The following is a 22,602-nucleotide window of genomic DNA, read 5'->3' on the forward strand; positions in this document are numbered from 1 at the left end:
AAATAAAGTTTTTTTTTTTTTTTTTTTTCAATCCAATGGCCAGTAAATGGAATAGAAACACAATTATCAGGAATTACGTCACAACTACACAGAAAAATAGGACAGCTACGTTATTGTTTTGTGTTGTGAAAGTGGCTGTTAAATAAACAACTTCAGCAGCCAAAATTAGCCGCACCGGCTGGAGAGGGTTTCCCACTCTGGTCAATACAGTGAGAAAAGTGGAGGCATTGCAAAAGAAATGGTGCAGTACTGAGAGAAAATCATTATAATTCCCTCTAATTTTCTCTTCTGAGTAAGCATACAATCAAGTAAGGATTTGGCTACTGCTTGGAGGTAGAGCTTTTATCATAACAGCCATACAGAAGAAGAGCTTCACAGCTAAATCACCCGAAGTGGACCCAAAACTGGGACAGCTGTGCACCCAAAATCAAAATTACTCCCCAACTGCTGCCGTAAAAACAAGGAGGACACACACACACACACACACACACACACACACACACACACACACACACACACACACACAAAATTATAGGGAGAATCATTTAAGGCTGTCTTCCTGCAACAAGGAATATGTTTCTGGAGTTTTGCACTTAACCAAGCGTGGCTCGTTAGCATTGTCAGCTAACCAAATGTCAACAGTTTGCCACAAGCTCACTGATATGTCAGTGTGAAAACTTCTCACCTCTTTTCAGTTTGGTTGACTGAAAAGTTTTTATTCCAAAATGAAGTGTCAAGCCTCTGTTAAATCCAAACCTGCTGTGAAATTGTATTATTTACATATCCTGTGACATGTCAAAAAGCCTTCTGTGATATTTGGGATTTGGACTATTGCACTTGACAACGCCTGACTGTTGCTCTGTGAAATCTGCTGGGAGTCAGCAGTACGGTGTGCGTCTTTGCTTGGAATGACTTGGCATGGGTCTGAGGTAGGCCTGGTTGATTAATATGATTTTATTTTTCAATCATGATTTTGGCTTCCGATGATTATGAAAACAAGATAATGGAGATAAAATCATTATTGCTGCACTCTATTTCGCAACAAATTTTTATCCCCCCTACAAAACCCATCCCCCATCCTCTTCCCGCTCACGTTTAGTCATATTTTAGGAATGTACATATGAGTGCATCATCGCGAGAGACCACGCCCTGTTTGGTTGCTATCCCACACTGAGATGTCTTTAACTTATATTGTGTATAACCAGAAAAACTACAGACACAACGCTTTTTTTTGTTTTTTTTTTTTGTTTTTTTTGGTTGTGCCTCATATTAGATCTAGCTCGACAAGCGTGCTGCCAGGGGTGATGTGATGTGTTGTATTGCTTGTAAAAAACTGCTTTGTGAAATTATGATCGCGATGACTGGGTGTCATGGAAAATAATGGCTTGAGAATCCAACCCACCGTTACCAAAGTCAATGAGTAATTGTGTTAAATAATCGGGATTTCAGCATTGATCAAAAATAATTGGGATTCTGATTTTTGCCACAACCGAGCAGCCCTAGTCTGAGGTTCATGTTGTTCTTCTTTGGATCCCTCCCTCGTAGCTCTGCAGTGCAGTCAGTCAGCGATGCTACTCAAGCTCTATTTGATGGAGTTCGTTAGCCAAGCTGGAAGCACTGTAAGAGATCAGAGCATAGCAAAGATTTCCAGTAGATCCTCTCTCTTCTTGCAAACTAAATAACTTGATTTTAGAGCATCTTGGAAGCATTAAAATACCTCCCAGCTCATGATAAATGCTTTTCAGAAACCTGATTTAAAACGTTTTTTTTTTTTTATATCTGATGCAACAGCTCAAAGCTGTCGCGCTGATGGATGGAGCTCCGCACACAGTCGAACTAATCACGAGATATAACCGTCCACAGCTGTAGCCACAGGTATACCCAAGCACTGAGCGGGAGACACCTGAGTAAATATTTCTGACCAGGATTTTTCTGCTCAAGTCAGTTGACTGCTTGGTTGAATCGCAAACAGAAGTGTCTGAATTTGGAAGCTCTCAGGTATTTATCGTCCATGTCTGGTGAAGCCCACTTTCTGCCACAAACTGTTGTTGTAAATGCTTCAAACAGACTCATTCAGAAATGAAAAAGAATTTTATGTCACATTTTTTTCTGGCTTCACATTTTCCCTTGAGTGGTCAGGAAAAAAAACCGACTTGGCTGCTTTGAAAAAAAAAAAAAAGAAGAAAACTTTGGTGCCCTGAGTGTGGTTTAAGTGGGTCGTCTGAGAGTTTAATAGGCGAGGGGAAACCCTGAGATGGATCCAAGCGTGCAGACTTGAAGTCAGACAGACGTAGCTGGAGGAAGTCAATGATGTACTTAACCAATCTCCTAAAGGCAGGAAGACGAGGTAGAGCTAGACAGATGGGAAGGGGTGGAGAGATGGAGAAGAGAACGAGCGAGGCTGAGGAAGTCAATAATGTACTTAACCTTACTCAACGCGCTCCCTGTGTCCCTGTTATTGTAAGGCAGGGAAGACTGGAAGAGGGAGGAAGAGAGATGAGAGGGAGAGAGAGAGCGAGAGAGAGAGTATGATGGCAGGACTTTGGAATGGAAATAGTCAGAGGCAGCGAAGAAGCGCTGTGTTTTTCTGTCAGCATAAATGTCAGAGTAGTTAAGTGTGTGCAGGGCAGGCGGGGAGGCCGGGGTACTGGAAGAGCCCCATATAAGAGGGAATAGTCGGGTTTTACGGCCACATAAATCTCCACTCCCCACACTGAAGGTTGTAACCCACCTCCTCCTCTTCTGGCTTTCCTGCCTGAGTCTAGCAGTACGCTGAAACCTCCTTTTGACTTCTTGACTCTCTTTGCCGCTGCCTCTTTTGCTTCATTTCTCTCTCTTTCAGACTCTTGACCCCTGCCCTGCTTTTTTCCTTGTAGTGGCGCTCGATATATTTTCTTCATTTGCGACTCAAACGACACGAGACAAGAGATTAAACATTTCTACTGGCCATCCTTGATCCGTGTTTTTCCTTCACTTTAATCCTTGTCAGGGATACTTTTATATTGTATATTATATTATATTGTACATATGTATATTATATTGTACATATGTTGAATCATAATGTCATAACATCACATAACAAGGTGACCATCAGGTGTGTTTCACTGCTTCTGACTATGTATTCAGGTGTGTGCTGATCTTTTCTTACCTGAAAGTGCTGATTAATCTGTTTTTTTTATTTTAGTGAAAACAAGGGGAAAGGTCGCTCATAATAATACATGAAATGAATCGTGGCTCCATCTGTCAGTCTGAATTAACTCTGAGAGAGGAGGAGTAACTGTCACTGCATCTCTCTATCTCTCTCTCTCCATCTCCCTCACTCCCTCCCTCCCTCCAACTGGTCTGCAAATGTGTTGTAGCCCACTTCTAATGTGTCAAATGTGAAGCAGTGTGTTGGTGGAAAACACAGAGTGTGCCATTATTTATTTAAAAGCTTTTTCTTGACAGCTTTTGTTTGATTTATTTCTGACCTTTTTCTCCCTGACGCACTCTGTCTTCTTTCTCTGACGTTCCTCCATTGTTTCTCTTTGCCCTGCTCTTTGCTTGTAACATTGTCTTTGTTTATTTAGTCTTAGCATCTCTCTCTCTCTCCCCCCTTCTCTCTCTCTCCCATTCTGGGCACAAAATTGAATCAGACACACAGTAGGTATCTATCTGTTAAATAGATGCCTTTTAGCAGCCTCTCATTTCAGTTTCCCCTCTCTTTTCTCTACCTCTGCAGTGAGACTCGTGCTCCACAGCAGAGTTGACTCTCTGCTGCTGCTGCTTGTGAATTGAAGTTAAATTGATAATAAATTCTCTGTGCAACAATTGTGGATTGAAAACTTCACACTTCTTGTCACATTTGGGAAATGGGTGTAATACAGGGTTTATTTGAGTGTAAGTTGAGCAAGTAACTAGGGTGTGTTTTATATATTCTAAGTGGCAGAAACACACATCAGTTCAGTCAAAATAATTTTTCCCATAGGCAACACTCCTTAAGTTTGTGCAGCTTGTGTATCTTCCTGATGCTCCTGCTGTGTTAAGTATGTTGCTCCCTGATGGAGACTCATTCATAAAGATGTAGAGAGAATCCATTCAGTAGATGCTTTATGAAATACTGTGCAATGTTGCTGAGTTTTCTTGTAAACAAAGCCATGATTACATTCAGTGTTATTCACCAGAATGCATTGTGCGCATCATTGAGGTCTAACAAATGCACATTTGCAAACCAGATTTTTAAACTAATTTCAAATTCTGCTCTGTTTACATTCATGTTTGCTTGCAAACGTTGTTGTTGTTGCTCTTCTTCTTCTATGCTTTTTACTGATGCATATCTGTGTGAAACGTGGCAGGGATGTGTGTCGTGATGCAATGTCCTTGTGTGCGGACATGTGCGAGTTATTGCGCATGCATGAGATACAAGAAAAATGGGGACAAGTGTTCATAATGAAGTGCTTATCCATTAACAGACAGACCAATTTATGCATATTTTAATATTTTAAATACACATTATTACTGTTAAACAGTCAAAATATCCTGGGACATCAGTACCATCTGAGCGGGTATTCTCTGTCGCTATTTCTGAATTAAAACCAGTAGACTGTCCGCTATGCTGAGCCCCTGATGCCCCTGTGTTTTGGTATTTTTAATGGGTTACAGACACTCACCTATTCTAAATAGTACTTTTTAATCTTGGTTAATGGTTTGTTAATGAGGATTGGCTATTGGTCAGACAACAAAAATCAAAATGAACATCTCTAATGGGAACTCCCACACAAAACTATTGAGCCACAGAGCTACTTGTGGTCAAAACCCTCACAGGGTACCTTTATAAGCCAAATGTTTTATCATGTTCATGGATTTAAAAGGTTCTCAATTAAAGATCATTTGAACACGCTCAAAAATGAGGGTTTAAGGTTTAGAGAAAAAAGCATTTTTGTGTGGGAAAATTTAACATTTTAGGTCACTGTTGCCTGTACAGAAAAATTTGCACGCAGCACAATTTAATTCTTTATGGCTCAAGCTCGATTGCAGCACAAGCCTCTTTTACAGTTTTCCCAGATAATCTCATAATGAGAACGACAAGGTGACAAATGAATAACATGAGGTTATTAAATAAAAATGTCCTCCTGCTAGCTGTAGCTTTTTAATTCACTTTTCCATCAAGAAACACTGAAAAAAAGCTCTTGTCTGCTGCCTCCAGCATCAAAAAGTGTCATAGCTGGTTGTGAGAAGCCAATTTTTTGATTTGTCATGATTTGATTTGGTTTTATTCTGTTTATAATGAAGAAAGAAGTACCTTGAGTATTAAAGAAGACGCATAAAACGGGACTTACACTATAGCTCCCAGTGAATGCAGCACTAATGCAGGATGAGTTCACAGCTGACTTGTACAAGGACTCCCACTGTATGCGAAGAAACAGAACAAGTGTATCATTGTGAAGTTCCCAGCAAGTCCGAAGCGCTAATATGTAATGGTGATCAAGTCGGTTTATTCTGGCAGGCTGCCTGCTGGAGGCTCTGACAGATTGGTGCCATCAGCGCGTTATTTCATTAACACTTGTGTTTTCATGGTGAACATCTTCTCACTCGTCATTTTTCTCTCTCCCCCTCTCTCCCCCTCTCTCTCTGTTGCCCTCATTCTCCCTCCCTCCCTGCCACCCCCCTGACAGATGGAGAGCGAGAAGAAGAGGAGAAAATACTCCACAAGCAGCAATGACTCCGACACCACCGACAGTAAGTTGGAGGGAGATTCAGGGGAAGGGAGGGAGGGGGAGTGTATTTGTGTGTGTGTGTGTGTGTGAGAGAGAGAGTGTGTGTATGTGAGTGTGAGCGGTAGAGAGAGAGAGAGAGAGCATGAAACATGGAAGTGTCAGAAAAGTGAGTTCCTGTGCTGCTGTTGTACAGTGAGCTGCCTGGTTTTAGTCAACTCCCGCAGGGTATTTCTCATATTCACTCTCCATATAGACTTTCCACCTGTCTCACAGTCGCTGTCTCCTCTGCTCTCCTCATTAAGACTTCCTCTTTTTCAACACAACCACAATATAAATATGAATATACAGCTGTGGTCTGTTTTTCCTGTTTCTACACTTGTGTCAAAATAAAGAGAGCAATAGGAGAAATGTGACAGAAACAGATAAAACTTCTTGTATCTCTGAGGGCAAACTGAGCTGAGGCTGCATGAACACAGTGTCTAAGTATCTGTGGTGTTAAAACAAGTGGGGGGGGGGGGGATTGTTGTGTTAGTTGACAATCAGTGTCTATGCAATCACCACAGGCTGCGGCTGCACTCTTCTTTCTTTTGATAAGACACTTGTGTTGTGTGTTTGTGTGTGTTTGTCTGCATTTACATTGCTTTGCATTTACTTTACTGGTACCTGCAGCTCCGTCCTTCTCTCCACCAGCTGCAGTGACTTGTGTTGTGGCCTTTTCTGTGCTTTTCTTTGTCCTTTCCTATGAATTATGTTCAACTCATATGTGATCAATAAAATAATAAGACCTAAAGATTTTTTTTCTTTTTTATCAGCTTCACTCAGGTAGAGTCACACTACAGCAAAGTAAACCTTCAGGAAGACCACACTGTGTTACAATGTTTTCTGAGCTTGGTGATTGCAGTCTAAGAGCTAACGGCGTAATGAGCTGCTGCTTTAGTAAACCAGGTGCTTAATACACACAGACTGTGGCTGTAAATTCAGTGAAACCCACGTCTTGCATTTGCGGTGGGCCCTATTCTTTGTAAATCTGTCCTTATGTGCTTTGGAAGAAATGTCAAACATATGCAGCCTGCAGTTAATGGCCTGACTGGTAAATGGTTATTAGATAATGGATGCATAGACCAATAGATCGGCAGATACACTTCCCACCCGGAGTTAAGACTCAAACAGCCACTGAGACAGACAGACAGACATGAGGAGATAGACGGCACGATGGTGGGAACATCTGGCCAGTCTAACACATTACTGTCGCTGACAGCGTGTGCTGGAAAATCATCTGATAATAAACTGTCTTTGAATAACAGTGCAGTGTTACACAAGCACACTTGGCTCTCAAAGCTGATCATTCCTCCACGAAATATGAAGATTTAGTCACTGAAGACAGCTAGCAATTTTAATTTAATTCTAAACATCATTCTTCTTGGCTTTTGGCAGTTCAACATGACTAATTCTTGGCATTTTGCGGGGTGCATTTTTCAATAACAAGCAAATATATTTGTTTGGCCATTCCCCTGACTCTGTCAGGCCAACATAGACAGAAAATGAGATATATCAGTGAGCTAGAAAACAAACTGTTGGGTCCAGAATTGGACCTCACCTTTTGTTTTGTGTCTCTCTAAAAGCCACTGATGAGGGCTTTGGATATTATTTTCAGGCTGAATTAGTTACAAGAACAGAGAATTATCTTGTGTGACACAAGAAACTAAAGCGTAGTGGCTTAATCTGCCTTTTTCACCTGAGAGCGAAAAAAAGCCTTAAATACAGGAAAATAAGGTCTTAAAAGGTCTTATCTTCACTGTAAATTTGTTGTAGGTATTCATTTGTAGATAGTGTGTTTAAGTCTGGTATTAAAAAAAAAAAACAAAGGCAATAAGATTAATTTTGTGAATCAGTTTTATTATGGTGTTGCAGTTTCATGCCACTTACACGCTGGTGTTGCCTTGTTACCTGGCACATAAATGTGTTTCTAAGATGAGGTTATGCCGACATGTTAGGGGGCACTAACCTAATAGGAGAACAAAAGGAGAACAAAAACAAAAGTCTGAATAAAAGAAATCATTTCAATATCGTTTGATCTTAATTTTCATTTATTTTTTATTATTTTTCTTCTTTGAAATTGGTGAAAAATCCAATTTCTTATTACAGGATGATAGAAAAATCAATCTGATGTTCAGTGATAGAAAAGAAAAGGGAGCATTGTTTTGTTTTTGTTTATTTGTCACAAACAGTTCAAGTTAAGGCATTGATTTAAGAGTCTCCAATTCAAGCTGTCATGATGTGGAATGTCTATTTTAAAATTTAGATCTACAGAGAAATGATTTCTGGGTAATGTAGTGATTGAAACGTGGAAGAAAAATCCAACTGTTAACTGCAGCAGGGCCACCAGAGGTTGAAATGACCTTGTGCAGGTTTAACCGTTATGTGGTCACGGGTCTGCATGTGTAAAATATTTTACAGCAGGTTTAACAGGCTGGCTCAGACCTGACTCAGCCACCCTGCACCGAAGGCCATACTGTCTGCTGTGTAATTAGCTGTTAGCCGTTAGCTTCCCCTGGCTGGTGCTGTGGGGGCTCCAGCTGCATCTGTTGACTGGAGGTTATCAGGTTTCTAATTGAAGGATGCCCATGATAATTTTGGCTGCCATGCACCAAGCGCGGCTTTTAATTAACACACGGCCATGATGGTAACCTCCAACTGTGCTGCGGCCCGTTTGGTTATCTGGCCGCAGTGATGGAGCGGTGCAGCTGCCTCATGTGGGGCGTGTGGACGTAACCTAAACACACACACACACACACTCTAGCAGACTGCAGAGGTATGAACATCCAGCAGACAGTTCCACTGACTGAACACACACGTGTGTAACATAGCTCTTGTGGACGAACACATGCATCCTGCAGAACAGCTTCAGAGCTTTGGGCAGAGATTCTCCAAGTCTCTGTGTTGGTTTGATGATGGTGGTGGTGGTGCAGAGTGCTGCCGTCTAACACGTCCCTCCAAAATCTCCTATACATGTTCAGCTGTACTGAAACTGAGAAAACGCCACTCGCCACTCCACCCTGCTCACTCTGACAGTGTTTTTTTGTGATTTTGACATGTTTATTCTTGGACAGACTAGAGTCTATGTGCTCCAGTTTGCCTTTAACAGTCTCTCTCTCTCTCTCTCTCTCTCTCTCTCTCTCTCTTTCTCACACACACGCAGAGCACACACATTTTGCAAGGTGGTACACTTTTAAGACTACCACTTAGACGAAGTGAGCGGAGGATTAATTTGAAATTGTTACCCACTTGTGGCTGTCAGTTCATGACAGTGAAGGTGTGTCTGCGTGTTTATGTGCGTGTGTGTAACAGCGAACATATAAATCTGTGCCACTCTGAGAGATTGAGACATCGACACAGTGTAGGCAAAGTGTGTGTGCATGCGTATGTGTCAAATATATGTATACATTAGCCGCTGTATGTTGCTGGGTGAGTTGTATCTGTGTGCGTCTGCGTAGGGAGAGGGAGTCAGTAATTTCGAAGACAAGCCTGACAGCAGCTCTGCCCTCGGCACCGTTAGTTGTTCAGACATCACAAGTAAAATTAGCACGGTGGCGGTACTTCTGTGGTGGCAAGGGAAATATGTTGAGTGGGAGGCAGCCCGCACACACTCGCACACGCACACACATACAGTCACGGTCACAGTGTGCTATATTACACAGTACTGGCAGGTTTGTGTTTTCCATTATGCCTGTGTGATGTAATTTAATTGCTAATATGATGCAATTTTTAATGAGAGCCTTCTTCACGGTGCACAGGTGAAAATGAGCTTTTGGCTGTCTACGTTGCAGTGGTTTTGTGATTTAAAAAAAAAAAAATATATATATATATATATAGAAAAACTACCATAAATGAATTTACACACATTTCCTGTCTGCTCTTGATATATCCATATGGGCTCTGATCACGTTCATGGACATAGGCGAACACAAACAAACACGCACGCACACACGCACACAGGGCTGCTGATTGAAGCGGTAGGTGGGATATTGGCTCCAGTGTCTGGTTAATTGCCATTAAGTTGTGTATTAATGAGGTTGTAAAGGAGCATAGTGGACTAACTGCTTAACAAGATGCTATTTATTCTGTCATTACTTATTACAGCCCTTAATAGATCATCATCCGTCTGCTTCAATTAAAGGCCTGACTTGGAGAGGTAGGAGAAGACACAGGGAAGGCTGCTTTCCTTTAGTGCTTCTCTGCAGTGGTTGAATCTCCTCTGTCAGTGTGCATTACAAAAGTTTTGAACCCCCGTCACATGCTCACGGAAGAACTTTCGATGACCAGCTTTTTCCTCTCTAATAAGTAACCGATTCCCCACCGGTGCGAGCTCGCTACAGTGTTTTTATTATGTCTGTATTGTAAACCTGCTCTGCAAAACAAATTTCTCCAGTGGGACAATAAAGTTTGTTTGGAGTGAATCTGGCGGCACGCTGTGTACATGAAGTCTGGTCTACAGCCAGAGCCCTGTTCTTCATTTGCCTCATTTTAAAATCAACATTCACACTCATGAGTACACATTCTTGACAAATCAAACACAGACTACGTTTGCTTTATGTTGTGCTCCAGGAGATTTGAAACTCTCTGTCTTTACAGCTGTGTCAGAATCGGCCAGAAGAATGTTCATGGTTTCTCCTCTGGCCCTCAAAAGTACAAGAGGATGTTTGTCACTCTGATCGTTATCGTCCTCTTTGTTGTTGCAGGTCAGGTGACCTCGTGGTCCAGGTCATCCAAGAATACGGGCACCAGCAGCACATGGGTCCGCCACCAGCACAAGAAACCATCAGAGGTAAGTTTGCGTGTCAGCTTGGTTGAGTGACTCGGGCAGATACAGTGTGCTTAGTGAAATACAGTGTCTGTTCTTCAGCGCTGCCTGTGACATATTTATTGCGGCTGTTGGTCAGATTCCAACATTTTGTCTAGTTGCCGGGGTTGTTGAACACTGGCATGATCTGCATCTTTTATGATCCTTGTTTTTGACATGTATTAAAGAAAAAGAGTGCAGGTCCAGCAGCTGATCCACATCCTCGAGTCAGGTGAAGGGTTTCTGGACAAGCTCAGTTGTTATTGGGGTGTATAATTGCAGTACTGTTGAAGACTTTTAAGAAATCATAAAATCATGCTTTACCTAGTTTGAAAACATCCAGCAGCTGTATATCAGTTCTCAACTGGACCAAACACTATCCAATGTAAATACAGCCGTCTCTGTCACCACAGCTAAATCAACCAGGCGCATGGATGGCACAGATTGGTTCGCTAAAATACCAGGTTGGAACATCCATACGGTCATGATGAGCGTTCCCAATGCACTCAAATGACCACCCTGAGGAAGAAACTGGCATAATCCAGCTGGAAAATGGTACACTGTACCAGTTGTGGCAATGCTTTGCCTGCCACAATCACACATTCCTCCCACTCTGTGAGTGAAGTGGGTTCAGATCTGTTTAAGGACAACTTGATGTTTTGAAGAGTTTCACTCCAAAAATAACTAACTATCTGCCATTTGGAACAAATTACAAGTCCTCTTAAAAATTAGCAGAGGTGATTTAAAAAAATAAAATAAAACAGAGCAGGTGACACTGCTCAAATTCTGAAGATGTTCAATGAGACACTTTAAACAAAGATCCTTTACAAAACGAATTAATACCATTTAAGAGGGTGAATTGCTCTCACCGCTGTTATTTCTCACCATCCTTCATCTAAAAAAATGTCAGAGACTGTCTAAAGTGTAAGCACACAAATGCTTTTTTTTAATGTATCTTTTAAAAGGAGAATGAGTAAAGCAAAAAGGCATGCATGCCCCCGAACCACCCGAAGTAGAAGTCATCAGCAGAGCATCTGTCATGCCCATGCATTTGAAGCTTCCTCCCCCTCAGCTCCATCCAGTTAACCACAGGCTGTTGGAAGGTCCTGTCAGCAATCAGTCTCTCAGTAATTACTACTGTAGCTCTCTGCTCTGACCCGGGCCTCAGCTGAAGAGCCAGGGGCCACGTTCAATTTCATAACGCTACCTCCTCGCCTTGCTCCGGGGCACCCTGTTTTTTTTCTTGAAGGATGATGTTTTGCGGCAATTTTTTCTCCTGCTTCTCTCAAGCAGCGAGTGACAGGAAAGGTCGAACAAAGAAAAAGGGCGAGTGACATCTGACAAAGGCGTAGTGAAAAGTTTTGAAGTTGTGTTGCAAGTGCATTGGAAGATTTTTGACACCTTTAAAATGACAGATCATATTATTCTCACTTCTTCCTTCCTCAGAACATCCTCTTCTTTGGGGCTTGTCTTACTTGTTGATTTTTGCACCTCAGTCCAATAAAGGAATGACATTTTATTCAGCTACATACCTGAAGATGGATGAATGGAGATTCATTCAAGTTTTGTTGTTCAAGCTGACACATGAGAACACATAACTGCATAATGTGATAGAATCATTGCAGATATTCAAGCAGTTACATTTGTTATCTTGAGGATGCTATCATCCATTGTTCTTAATCCTAACAACAGATTTTACCTACTGTACATTTACCATGTAGCCGAACCTGCTGGTAAATATGGGAAACTGGTCATACAATAAATACATTAGTTTGTACAGTAAGGAAGAAACTTGGCTTACTTTAGTTCCCTTGTGTCATAGTAAGCAGGGTTCACACAAAGAGCTTGTTGTCTGACACATTTTGGAATAGGCAGGTTCGTATCTGTGACTGACCAGGTGTGTGGAGGTGCGGCAGTTGGCAGGACTTGAGCTACTCTACTCTCTCAACCAATCTTTTTTTTTTTCTTTTTTTTCCATTCTTGTCACAACTACTTGTGTTATTTTCTGCATCTACAACTGAGTGGCTTTGAGAACAGACTGTCCGAAACTGTTTGCCTCATCTCTTTGTGTTCAGTTTGTTGCATCGAGGCTACAGACACATGCAAAAAGACACAGACTTCCTGGAAAGAGATTTGAGAGATAGTGGGATAAAGCCAGGAAGCGTTTATAACGGCCATCCAGAACAGGTAGAAAGCCTTTTGCCTTGGGTGGGTGACTCATCCTATGACCTAGTTCATTTGAAGGGTACTAAAACCTTTAGTCATCATTGACTGTGCGTGTATTTAAGGCTCTTACCCTATTTGTATGTTAATTAAGTAATGGCTCATATTTCTTAAGGGCCTCTCGTCTTCTGTCAGTATGTTGGGGAAGTGATGAAGAAACTGACCTTCATCCCTAGTATAAGAGTTAAATCCTTCAAAAACCAACTAGCTGCTTGTCAGCACTTCAGCCAGAGGTGTTGGTAACTGCTGTCAGTGTGAGAGGTATCCTGAGGCAACAGCAACGACATGTGTTTTACAGGACAAAGGTCAAGACCCCGATTAAATGTCATCCCTCTTCTGCTCAGAGTACTTAGCTGGAGAGGACAGGTTTGGGTCGTCTTGGCTTTTTTGAAAGAGTGAGGACGATCTTGACAGCTTTACTTTCTTGACCTGACTGATCAAAAGGGAGAAGGGGCTTCCCTTGTATCTAAGCAGTAGATAAATTAGGCTAAGATAGATCACTACCACTATCAAATGTCACATTTACATGTGGCATTTTGTGTTGAACTAGTTCATCAGCAAGAATAAAGGGCTTCATGGGTTGAAAACGCCTGTTAGCAAATGATCCTTATCGTGCTCTGTCAAATCTGCATCCGGTTTTTAACTTTTCTTATGGCCGGGGTTTCAGCATTTTCTTCCACAATCACCCATGAAAACATGACATTAAAATTAACAGACTGTTTCACTGAAATAAAGCCTACATGGCATATTCTGTGGTGTTTTTTTGGTATGGACGTACATTTGCTGGTAGTTGATGGTGGCAGACAGACACCGCTGACATTAAGTGCTTTTTTAAAATGAAAAAAAATCCAAGCAGGGTAAAAAAAAAGATGATATATTAGGTTGTGAAGATCCCTCATCCGTACTGGGAAGAAAATTCAACAGTGCCTCGCAATGCGAACAAGTTTATGGAACGATGCTCACCCTGGGTTAAGGGAGGTGTGGCAAATGGTAAACACCATGCACTTGTAATGACAACGTAGCTCATTTCTAAAAATGAGCCGTCTCTATTTGCGCCTTTGCGAGTCTTTCAGTCCAGCTTTGACTTTTCTTAGAAGTGGTTTAGAGGGCTTTTCGGTTGGCGGAAAGAGGGCACAGCGAAACGCTTCCGTTTTTTGTATAGCTGTTTTTATCTCATTTTAGATGAGGGCAGAGATTTAGGATTTTGAAAATGTTGTGGACAAACAGGAAGTCATTATGACATACGGTTCACAGGCAGACAGCACATATTTGGTGTTGTGGTTAATGGTTAGGGGCAGCAGTTGAGAACAGGAAAAAGACAGAGGCAACAAACAAAGCAGACGACAGTTAACTTAAAAATGCACCGTAATGCATGTGTGCTGAGTCACCAGTGAGAAGGAGGACTCTTTGTTAAACAGCTCCTGGCCTCATCTCCTCTGACAAAAGCAAAGCTCCCCTTCTTCAGAGAACCCCCCACCCCCCCACCCCCACTCTCCCCCAGGGGATTGTGTGACACTTGTCAAAACACTGCAACATGGGCAGAGGACACACGCACCCACACGCAAACCCTGACACAAACACTCCCACACATTTTTTGGAGGGTGCTTGTAACACTATATTGAGACAGAAACATGAATACAGACACACTTTGTAATCTGGGGTTTTTTCCAGGCGGTGGTATTGAAATTTTGCACCACACACACTTGGAAGAGGGAATGTCTATATCCAAGCTCCTAGTTTCATTTGAATCTTTTTCTGTAGGTTATTTTTTCCTCTGAGAATCAGGCCAGTCTTCAGATAGTCTGTATGGATATGACAGTAGTTATAGCAAGTGTTTACCTGGGCTGTTTTTGCAGCTAAACACCACAAGTGAACCAGGTATATGAAGCATAAACATTTCCATTTAGTCACTGTGCCCGGTCAGAGAGAGTGTCAGAAGGTGATCATAGCTCTGCCAAACTTTCTCTATAAGTTGCACAGATAATTAATGTTAATGAGGATCAATTATTGTTGGGCTGTCTGGAGCCTTTGACATCACGAACATGGGATGTGCACTTGTGTCTGCACACCCTCTGTTAATAATAGGCCTCCACATCTGTCAAAAGTAGATGAAAATTAGTCTGAAATCCAGGTGTCATGATCTGCTGTAATGTTCTGAGATATATCACAAGCTCAGCACTAATGTTTGACATTATTCAGTTCACCATTTACAGCTTGGCAATTTAACAAAAAGCTGTGACTTGCAATTAGTGCAACAGTTACGAGTGAGTATGCAAAAGAACTCCTATTCATAACTGGGAAGTGGAGCAGGGAGGTGTTAAGTGCTTTTTAAAGAAAAGGCACCAAAGCAAAAACAGCACTCTTTCAGTCCCTTTAATTTTTAGAGGCTTTTTCCTAAACTGGTGGTATCACAGGTCTCCTCTGTGACCTCCCTGTTACCGTCCTTGTTACATAGTGTAGTGTGTTTGCTCTGTTTTGCTGAAATGACTGTATAGTAGCATCCAGGCTGACATCAAATGACAATAGTAGTTAAGAGTTGAAGGCATGTTGCTTTGGACATTTCAGTGTTGTGGTTGAAGGAGGATGACGTGATGAAGTTCAGATCAGATTTAAGTCATAGTGTTTCAACCCTTGTCGAAAGTATTTTCATAAGTGAGGAACTTCGAAGTGATTGTCGAACAACAACTGATATTGGGAGCCACTCACAATGCATCATGGGAGGAAGGAAGTGGTATTGATGGGGCTTGGCAAAAAAGATGATGGCTGAGCAGGTGTGAAACTCTCTCTATAGAATCGTTGTTTACCCGTGCATATACAGTATAAGAGTGTGTGTGTGTGTGTGTGTGTGTGTGTGTGTGTGTGTGTGTGTGAAGACAAGTGTGCATGCAGTGTGTATGTGCGACCGTATCCTGAGGTTGAAAGTGTGTTCGAGAGGTGGTAGCTGCAGCACATTTTCATTTTTCAGTAGGATGCACATTTATCTGCAGTGTTCATACAGACTGTGTCAGAACACCTGTGCAGTGTATTATCACCTTTGCACCATGGCCACAAAAACGTGTATTAGTTGACGTTGCATTGTGTATATGTTTCACTAATATAGTGTGAATCTTAAGTATTGTTCTGTGGTAACTTGCAGGTTAATGGATCATTTGTTTTAAGATGTTAGCCTGAACAATGTTAACTTGAAAGCAAGTTAGAAAAGTTTTTTTTTTTCTTTCTTTCTTGCATTTTTGCTTTTTCAATAACCAAATTGGGAAGATATGATGTTTCTCTGCACTTGTTAGCATTTTTTCTTAACTTATATTAGAAATTGTGGCACTGCAGTGCAGTGAAAAGAGGATGAAAAAGAAGTTGACACTTAAAACAACTGATTTGACAACATAACAAAAGATAAAAATCATTGTAAATGGGTTTAACACTGGGTGAATCAGTAATGATAAGACAGAAAGTGCTAAGCCTAGGAACTGTCAGGGGGGAGTGCTCTGAAGGCGTAAAATTCAGTGCAGAAATTCAAAACAGCAGCCAACTGATGGAAAACACAGCGAGTCTGTGGAAAAGCCCCTGATCGTTTTCTTCCTTATTGCTTGCAGTTGTTGAAGAAATATTACGATCAAATTAAGACATTGGAAAACTACCTCAGGGTATTGACAAGCTCTGTGAGCCATTCTCCAGTGTTTTTAAATAGCGTCCATGTTAAGCTAAGAGTCATTGTTCTCAGGCAGCTGTATGTTCATCCAGATGTGCAGATGTTACAGGTGGATCTCTGTCAAAGTGGCGATAACCTCTGTTGTGTGAACTCGTCGTTTTTGGTGCCAGCAAGACATTACAAGTTCTAACGCTCTCCAATGGTGTTGATCTTCCAACACCATATGTGCAAATGGTTAAATAATCATGTGTACAGACACAAGCATGTGTACTGTACATATATACATGTTTGTGTGTGTGTGTGTGTGTGTGTGTGTGTGTGTGAGCGTGAGCGTGAGCGTGTGTGTCCTAGCAGGCTAGCAGCTGCTGTAGCTCATTAGGGTCTGCTAGAAACAGCTGTGAATCTCCATGGCAACCAGATGCAAACAGCTACAGGAATGCATGGAGTTGATGTTTCTCACACACACACACACACACACACGCACACGCTATCTCTCTCTCTCTCTCTCTCTCCATCACTCATGTGTGCCAAGCTCAGTGAATGGATGAGCCGCCTTGATGGATGGATGGAGAGTTTTGCATGTCGACACATACCAGCACGGAGATGAGCACAAATAAACGCACACACACACACACGCTCACACGCTCACACACACACTCACACAGACTGTCAGTATTGCTCACCTGCCAGAGAGGTGAATAGATAGATGAGTATCAAAGAAAAGATGGGGTGATGGGAGGCTAAAGGACTGCGTAGATGGAGGAATGGATGATGATTAGATGAATATAAATGATAGATGAAAGAAATAATGAATCGATAAATTATTAGTTAATATCAGAGTTCATGTGTTTGTGTCCTTCCCTGATTGATTTTGAGTATTTTTAATAAAAAAATTCTGTCACAGGATCCATTTGGTAAAATTCCTGTATGTATATTTCTTTTTTTTTTTTTTTATTTTGAACCAAAACACCCTGCAGCTTTCTTATCACTTATCTTCCTTTGGCCTGTGTTGTGAATGTTGAATTTCAATTAAAATGTACATACCCAGGTCAGAACTTTCCAGCATCTTTATTCTGTTCATGCATCAGTTGCTCTTGTTTTTCGAAAATAACTCACAACTATTACTGAAACATTTTTGTCAATACACCTTGCCCAGCACTGTGAGAAATACATACATTCAGATTACACAACCTTTAGTAGCTTTTATGTTACGTCTCATGTTTTACTGTCTTCATTGACATCCAGCATTAACATCATATGTGACATGAAAATATCACATTTCTACAGAGTGACCTGTAGTGATTAAGTCCTGACACTTCAATAAAAGCTGTCAGCCAAAGTGCTGATCACACTGGACGGCAGTCGACTGCCCTGATTTGCAAGCAGTGTGAAGAAAAAAAAAAACTAGCCATGCATCACACATTGTCTCCCATTGCTGCGTTATGCACTGCTCTCTACAGTTTTCATGACCCTTCAACCTATTTCTGTTCAAGTCAGATATAGAGATGAGTGTAAAGATAAGGTTTGTAAAACTTCATGGCCTCTCATGCTCATATCCTGTGCTGTGCACTGACACAAAGGGGCAAAGAATAAAATGATTCCATTTATATGACTGACAGCAGGAGCGCTCCTCGACTGATATCATGATAATCCATAATGATTTCAAGTCATCCCAGTATTTGTTATCTGGACATCTGGACAGTCCTCTGTGTCCTAATGTGATGCCAGTCTAGTTGTTTACCTCCGATCATTAGCGCCCGTTGTCCACTTTTCAAAAGTGGATAGAAACGGTTACATTGCTCTGTTCTGTGATGGTGCAGATTTAGCATTGCAGTAGTTTGCAGACATTATAGTGGGATATTTAAGTTGCCTGTGCTGAAGGGAAAAAGTTTAGTTTTAGTAAGACAGTATGAAATGTTGTTCACTGTTCATGAGTGTTGGAAGTCAAACAGTTTTGGAGGTGGGCTCTGTGGCCTGAAACTAAAATGTATACTTTGTCTCTGAGTTCTTTGAGTTTGTGGTTGACTCATAAACTAACTGCTTTGGCCGGAGATCTTCTTGGCAAAATATAAATACTAATCAGATGGCGTGTGTGTGTGTGTGTGTGTGTGTGTGTGTGTGTGTGTGTGTGTGTGTGTGTGTGTGTGTGTGTGTGTGTGTGTGTGTGTGTGTGTGTGTGTGTGTGTGTGTCTGTGTCTGTGTCTGTGTCTGTGTGTGTGTGTGTGTGTGTGTGTGTGTGTGTGTTTGTTGCCTGGAGAGGGAAGTGAATACTTGTTCACCCATGAGCATTTGTTTTGTTTTTGCATGTATCACTGACCGTCTTCGTGTGTCTGTTTCCAGTTAGTCATTACCAGTGTGTGTGTGTGTGTGTTTGTGTGTGTGTGTGTTTGTGTTTGTGTTTGTGTTTGTTTGTTTGTCTGTCTTTCATGGGTAAAGTTGCCCATATTTCCACATACTTCCAGTCATGTGTGATGAGTTCATGGCAGCAGCTCAAAGGACTGGATACTGTTCCCTGTGGGATGGAGAAATCTAGAGAAATGAAGATGGGAAGCGAGGACTGCATGTCAGAAATACAATGATGACAATTAATTAGTAAAATTGTAATGGATTTTGTGGGGGGGGCGGGAGAGAAGTAAGTTAAAGGATAAAGTGAATGAAAACTGCATCATTGAAAGAGTATGACAGAAAGGAAAACAGTGTGATCATCAGTTAAGGATGATGTAAAAGGCCTAAAATAAGGCACACAGAAAGTAAAACTAATATTAATTGTAATTGTTGGACAAAGACAAATCTACATTTGAAATTCTACATTTTTTTGCTAAATTTTTCTTATTTTTTGCTGTGTTCAGTGGTTGCAGGCTTTGGTTCAGTATCTGTGCTGTGTAGACTGTTTGTGTTTCATCATGACCACTTCCCTGATGCAGCCAACTGTGCATTACCTCTGCTGCCCTCCACATGCCAGCCCGGAGATGAGCACAAATAAACACACACACATACACGCACACACACACACACACACACGCACACGCACGCGCGCGCACACACACACACACACACACACACACACGTGCATAACACCATCACCACCATAGACACAGTTTCAGACATTAGTTTTGAAACGTTGTGCAACTCATGACTGTGATGAAAGTTTTAACTCTTTTATGACATAGTTTTCATAACTGTAAAATATTGTCTAGAATAGAAATATACCAACCAGGCTCTGTGCATTGTCACTTTCTGCAACAGCAAGAGACAGATAATTGTAATGATTTGTCAGCCAAAACAAAAACCGCAGGGGATCCAGAGAAGTGCTCGTGATTTTGTCTTGTCAGCCGCTGTTGAGCTAACTCATGTTATAGAGGCACCACATGGCGAGGGCACAGTGTTCAGAAAGAGCTACATGGTAAAAATCCCATATACAGATAATGTTTCCATTACACCTCTGCAGCTTATGTTCCGTTCACCTTATGTTATTAGGAAGCGGCTAGTGATTAAAACCAACATCCCCCGCGCACAATGTTTGTCCAACTATTAAAAGGTCTGACAATGCGTCACTGACACTTCAGCATGTCTAACCGCTGTGGATGTGCCCACTCTCAGGTCTAACACCACACTGCCACACCAATGACACAAAATCACACTTTTTGAACTAAATCAAAGATTCAAACTTTCAATATATTTCCACTGCACTGCAGAATTTTTCAGTTACAATGGTTTGTCTTCTGTTCCCTCCAATTCTTGAACTCAAATTGGCTCATGTCGTGTAGTTCTTAATTTTGACAAAGATTCAGCAGTGAAATCATCAAAGCCAAATGTCAGGTTTTGATATCCCCCTCAGAATCAAAGAGTGAGGGCTGATTTCTAGACCACACATGCTGACACTGACATTCAGCAACGAAACTGAGAAAAGCCTGCACAGACTAGCATGTTGTGTCTCTCACCTTTCCTCAGCTCAAAGAAAATCTTTCACTTTCTGAATATTAAACACTCACATGGATTTTCTGGGTGTTATGAAAAGTCATTCCTGTGGATGTAGTGAATCACTAACTGGAGCGGGAGCAGATTGAGGGATGAAAAAAGTGAAAATAAAATAACTCCTGGAACACACCGAGCATCACAGACTGATCGTATATTCATGCAAGAGCATCTGATGGTGGATTTTTTTTTTTCCCTTTCAAAAATGGATGTTGTGTTGAGTGGTTGTTACTTAAAATGACTCAGAATCTTCTTGGAGTTAGGTTGGGCGTTAATATGAAGCCAGTGGAGAAGTTGGTGTGTTATTATAAGACTGTGCGGACCAACTCCTATTCACAAGTCATGGTGTTTATTTTGGCCTGAACACAGCACCAGATGGGTGGAGTTTAGTGCATCAAAGCAATTCAGAAAAGTCACAGAAAGTACATGCAGAGGCACAGAAGTGTATAAAAATGTCTGAAAGATATTGTTCTGTGTGGCAGATACCACCCAGCTGACAGAGGGTAAAACCAGCCACAGATCTGTCCAGTGATATTTAGACATTTGATCCTTTGTATTAGTTCTTTTTTTTTTTTTTGTGAGGTTTGTTTCTGAAAGCTGTACTTTCGTAAACTTGCTGAGCTTCAGGGCAGGGGCCCACAGACTGGCTCATATTTAATCAACTTCGTTATTCCCCATTAGTAAATTCTGCTGCTAAAAAGCGTGACAACCGACTCCAGTCGCAGCCGACGCAGATAGGCGGAGTGGCATTAATCATGTAGTTGTTTTGGTTGTTTTTCAGCCACGCATCTCCGAAAGTGGGTCACATCTCCCCCCAGCCTTCGCTTGTCATTTTACCAAATCGTGTGCCTGAGCCTGCCATACGAAGAATGATATTTGCATCGGACTCTGCGGGGGGAAATTGGCTTATCCCTCCTGCCTCTTAAGTCTCCTTCACTCCTTCTTGTCAGTGACCCAGTTTTTTAACCTTTATTTATTGAGGGAAGCATGTCTGCCCTCTCTCTTTTCCTCTCTCAGAAACATCTTTGCTTCACATTAATGATTTTACACACATTAGCACTTATGAGCTGCAGAGCACAGCCTCTACTAGAGGGGTTCGGGGGCCACAGGCCTCATTCAAACCGGCTGTTTTTTAAAAAGCTCGAACCTTTGTACTAAAGTAAGCAGTGGATGGTCATTTCTGCTCTACCTATGCTCTCTATCAGAAGTGTTTTGCTTCATTTCCATGCTGTTACATGATTTAGCATGTCCAAGCTGCCCAGCGCAGTTGCCATCTCTGACATATGGTCATTTAGTAGCTCCACTGAAGAGGTTTGGAGGTTAAATGCCTTGCCCAAGGACATCTGAGGAAAAGAGCTTTTCCCTGACCAGACTCCAGTCCAAGCACCCTCCAGCTCCAAATCCAACTTACTTAACTTCTAAGCTACTGTAGCCCTGAATATTGATATTTAAATTAAAATTAAAATGATGATCTTTTCTGCCTTTTTTTTTTCTTTTTTTTTTTTTTGGTAAGCGTTCTTCTGTCTGTTAGTTTGACTCATTTCTTTGAATACATGATTGTGAACATGAATGGAGGGCAGAGTTTTAGCTTGCTGGAGGCCAAGAATCACATCTGTTCAAACGGAGGAGCGCAGTCAGTCTGTCAAAGCCTTATTGAAGCGGGAACAAAGCTTAATTGCGTGACCTTTGAGTGAAGCCTTGGCAATCAGCCTGCCCTTGGCGTGGAGGGGAGCGGCATCGCTCCACGCATCATTCAGGCCATGGCTTGTGATGAGGAGCCGGCGTTCGGAGAAATCTCAAAAGGACCTGTTCACTGTCTCGTCTCACGCTAATGAGGGGGCATAAATTGTAGGCTGAGTGCCTTTTCAGAGCTCGGCTGTGCGAAGCTAGGCTAATAGCAACGGATGTGACAATTCAGATGTACGAGGGGAGAGGGGTAGCGCAGAAAGAGCAAGAGGAAATCCTTTTCACTTCCCTATCAAAATCCTTTATGTGTTATTTTAAAAGTGTCATATCGATACAGGCTGTTGATGCGAGAGATTCGGTTTTGCGAGACATAATGTTTCTGCATAATAACAGTGACTCCCTCCGCTGTCGCCTTTTGTGCCTCTTCCCCCTCTCATCCGTCCTGAGCTGGAGCAGGGTGTAGCGAGCGCACTGAAAGGCGCCCTCAGCCCTGTGCTCTTTTTGCCCCGCGTGGTGCCTGTTCTGCAGCGCTCACA

General features: G+C 41.8%; 1 protein-coding gene across 2 annotated transcripts in view; it reads left to right on the top strand.

The window, feature by feature from the left end:
* The window catches only part of jade2 (jade family PHD finger 2), a 185,294-nt gene that overhangs the window by 19,561 nt on the left and 143,131 nt on the right, over positions 1–22,602 (top strand). For both annotated transcript variants that reach the window (XM_071461493.1, XM_071461492.1), the window contains exons 2-3: positions 5,655–5,718; positions 10,436–10,521. In XM_071461493.1, the coding sequence (XP_071317594.1) occupies positions 5,655–5,718; positions 10,436–10,521 (150 nt within the window). The remainder of the gene's footprint in view (positions 1–5,654; positions 5,719–10,435; positions 10,522–22,602) is intronic.

Source organism: Trachinotus anak, unplaced genomic scaffold (genome assembly GCF_046630095.1).
Source record: "Trachinotus anak isolate AG129_WGS33_773 ecotype Australia unplaced genomic scaffold, CSIRO_AGI_Tana_v1 ptg000024l, whole genome shotgun sequence".
Taxonomy (NCBI): Eukaryota; Metazoa; Chordata; class Actinopteri; order Carangiformes; family Carangidae; genus Trachinotus; species Trachinotus anak.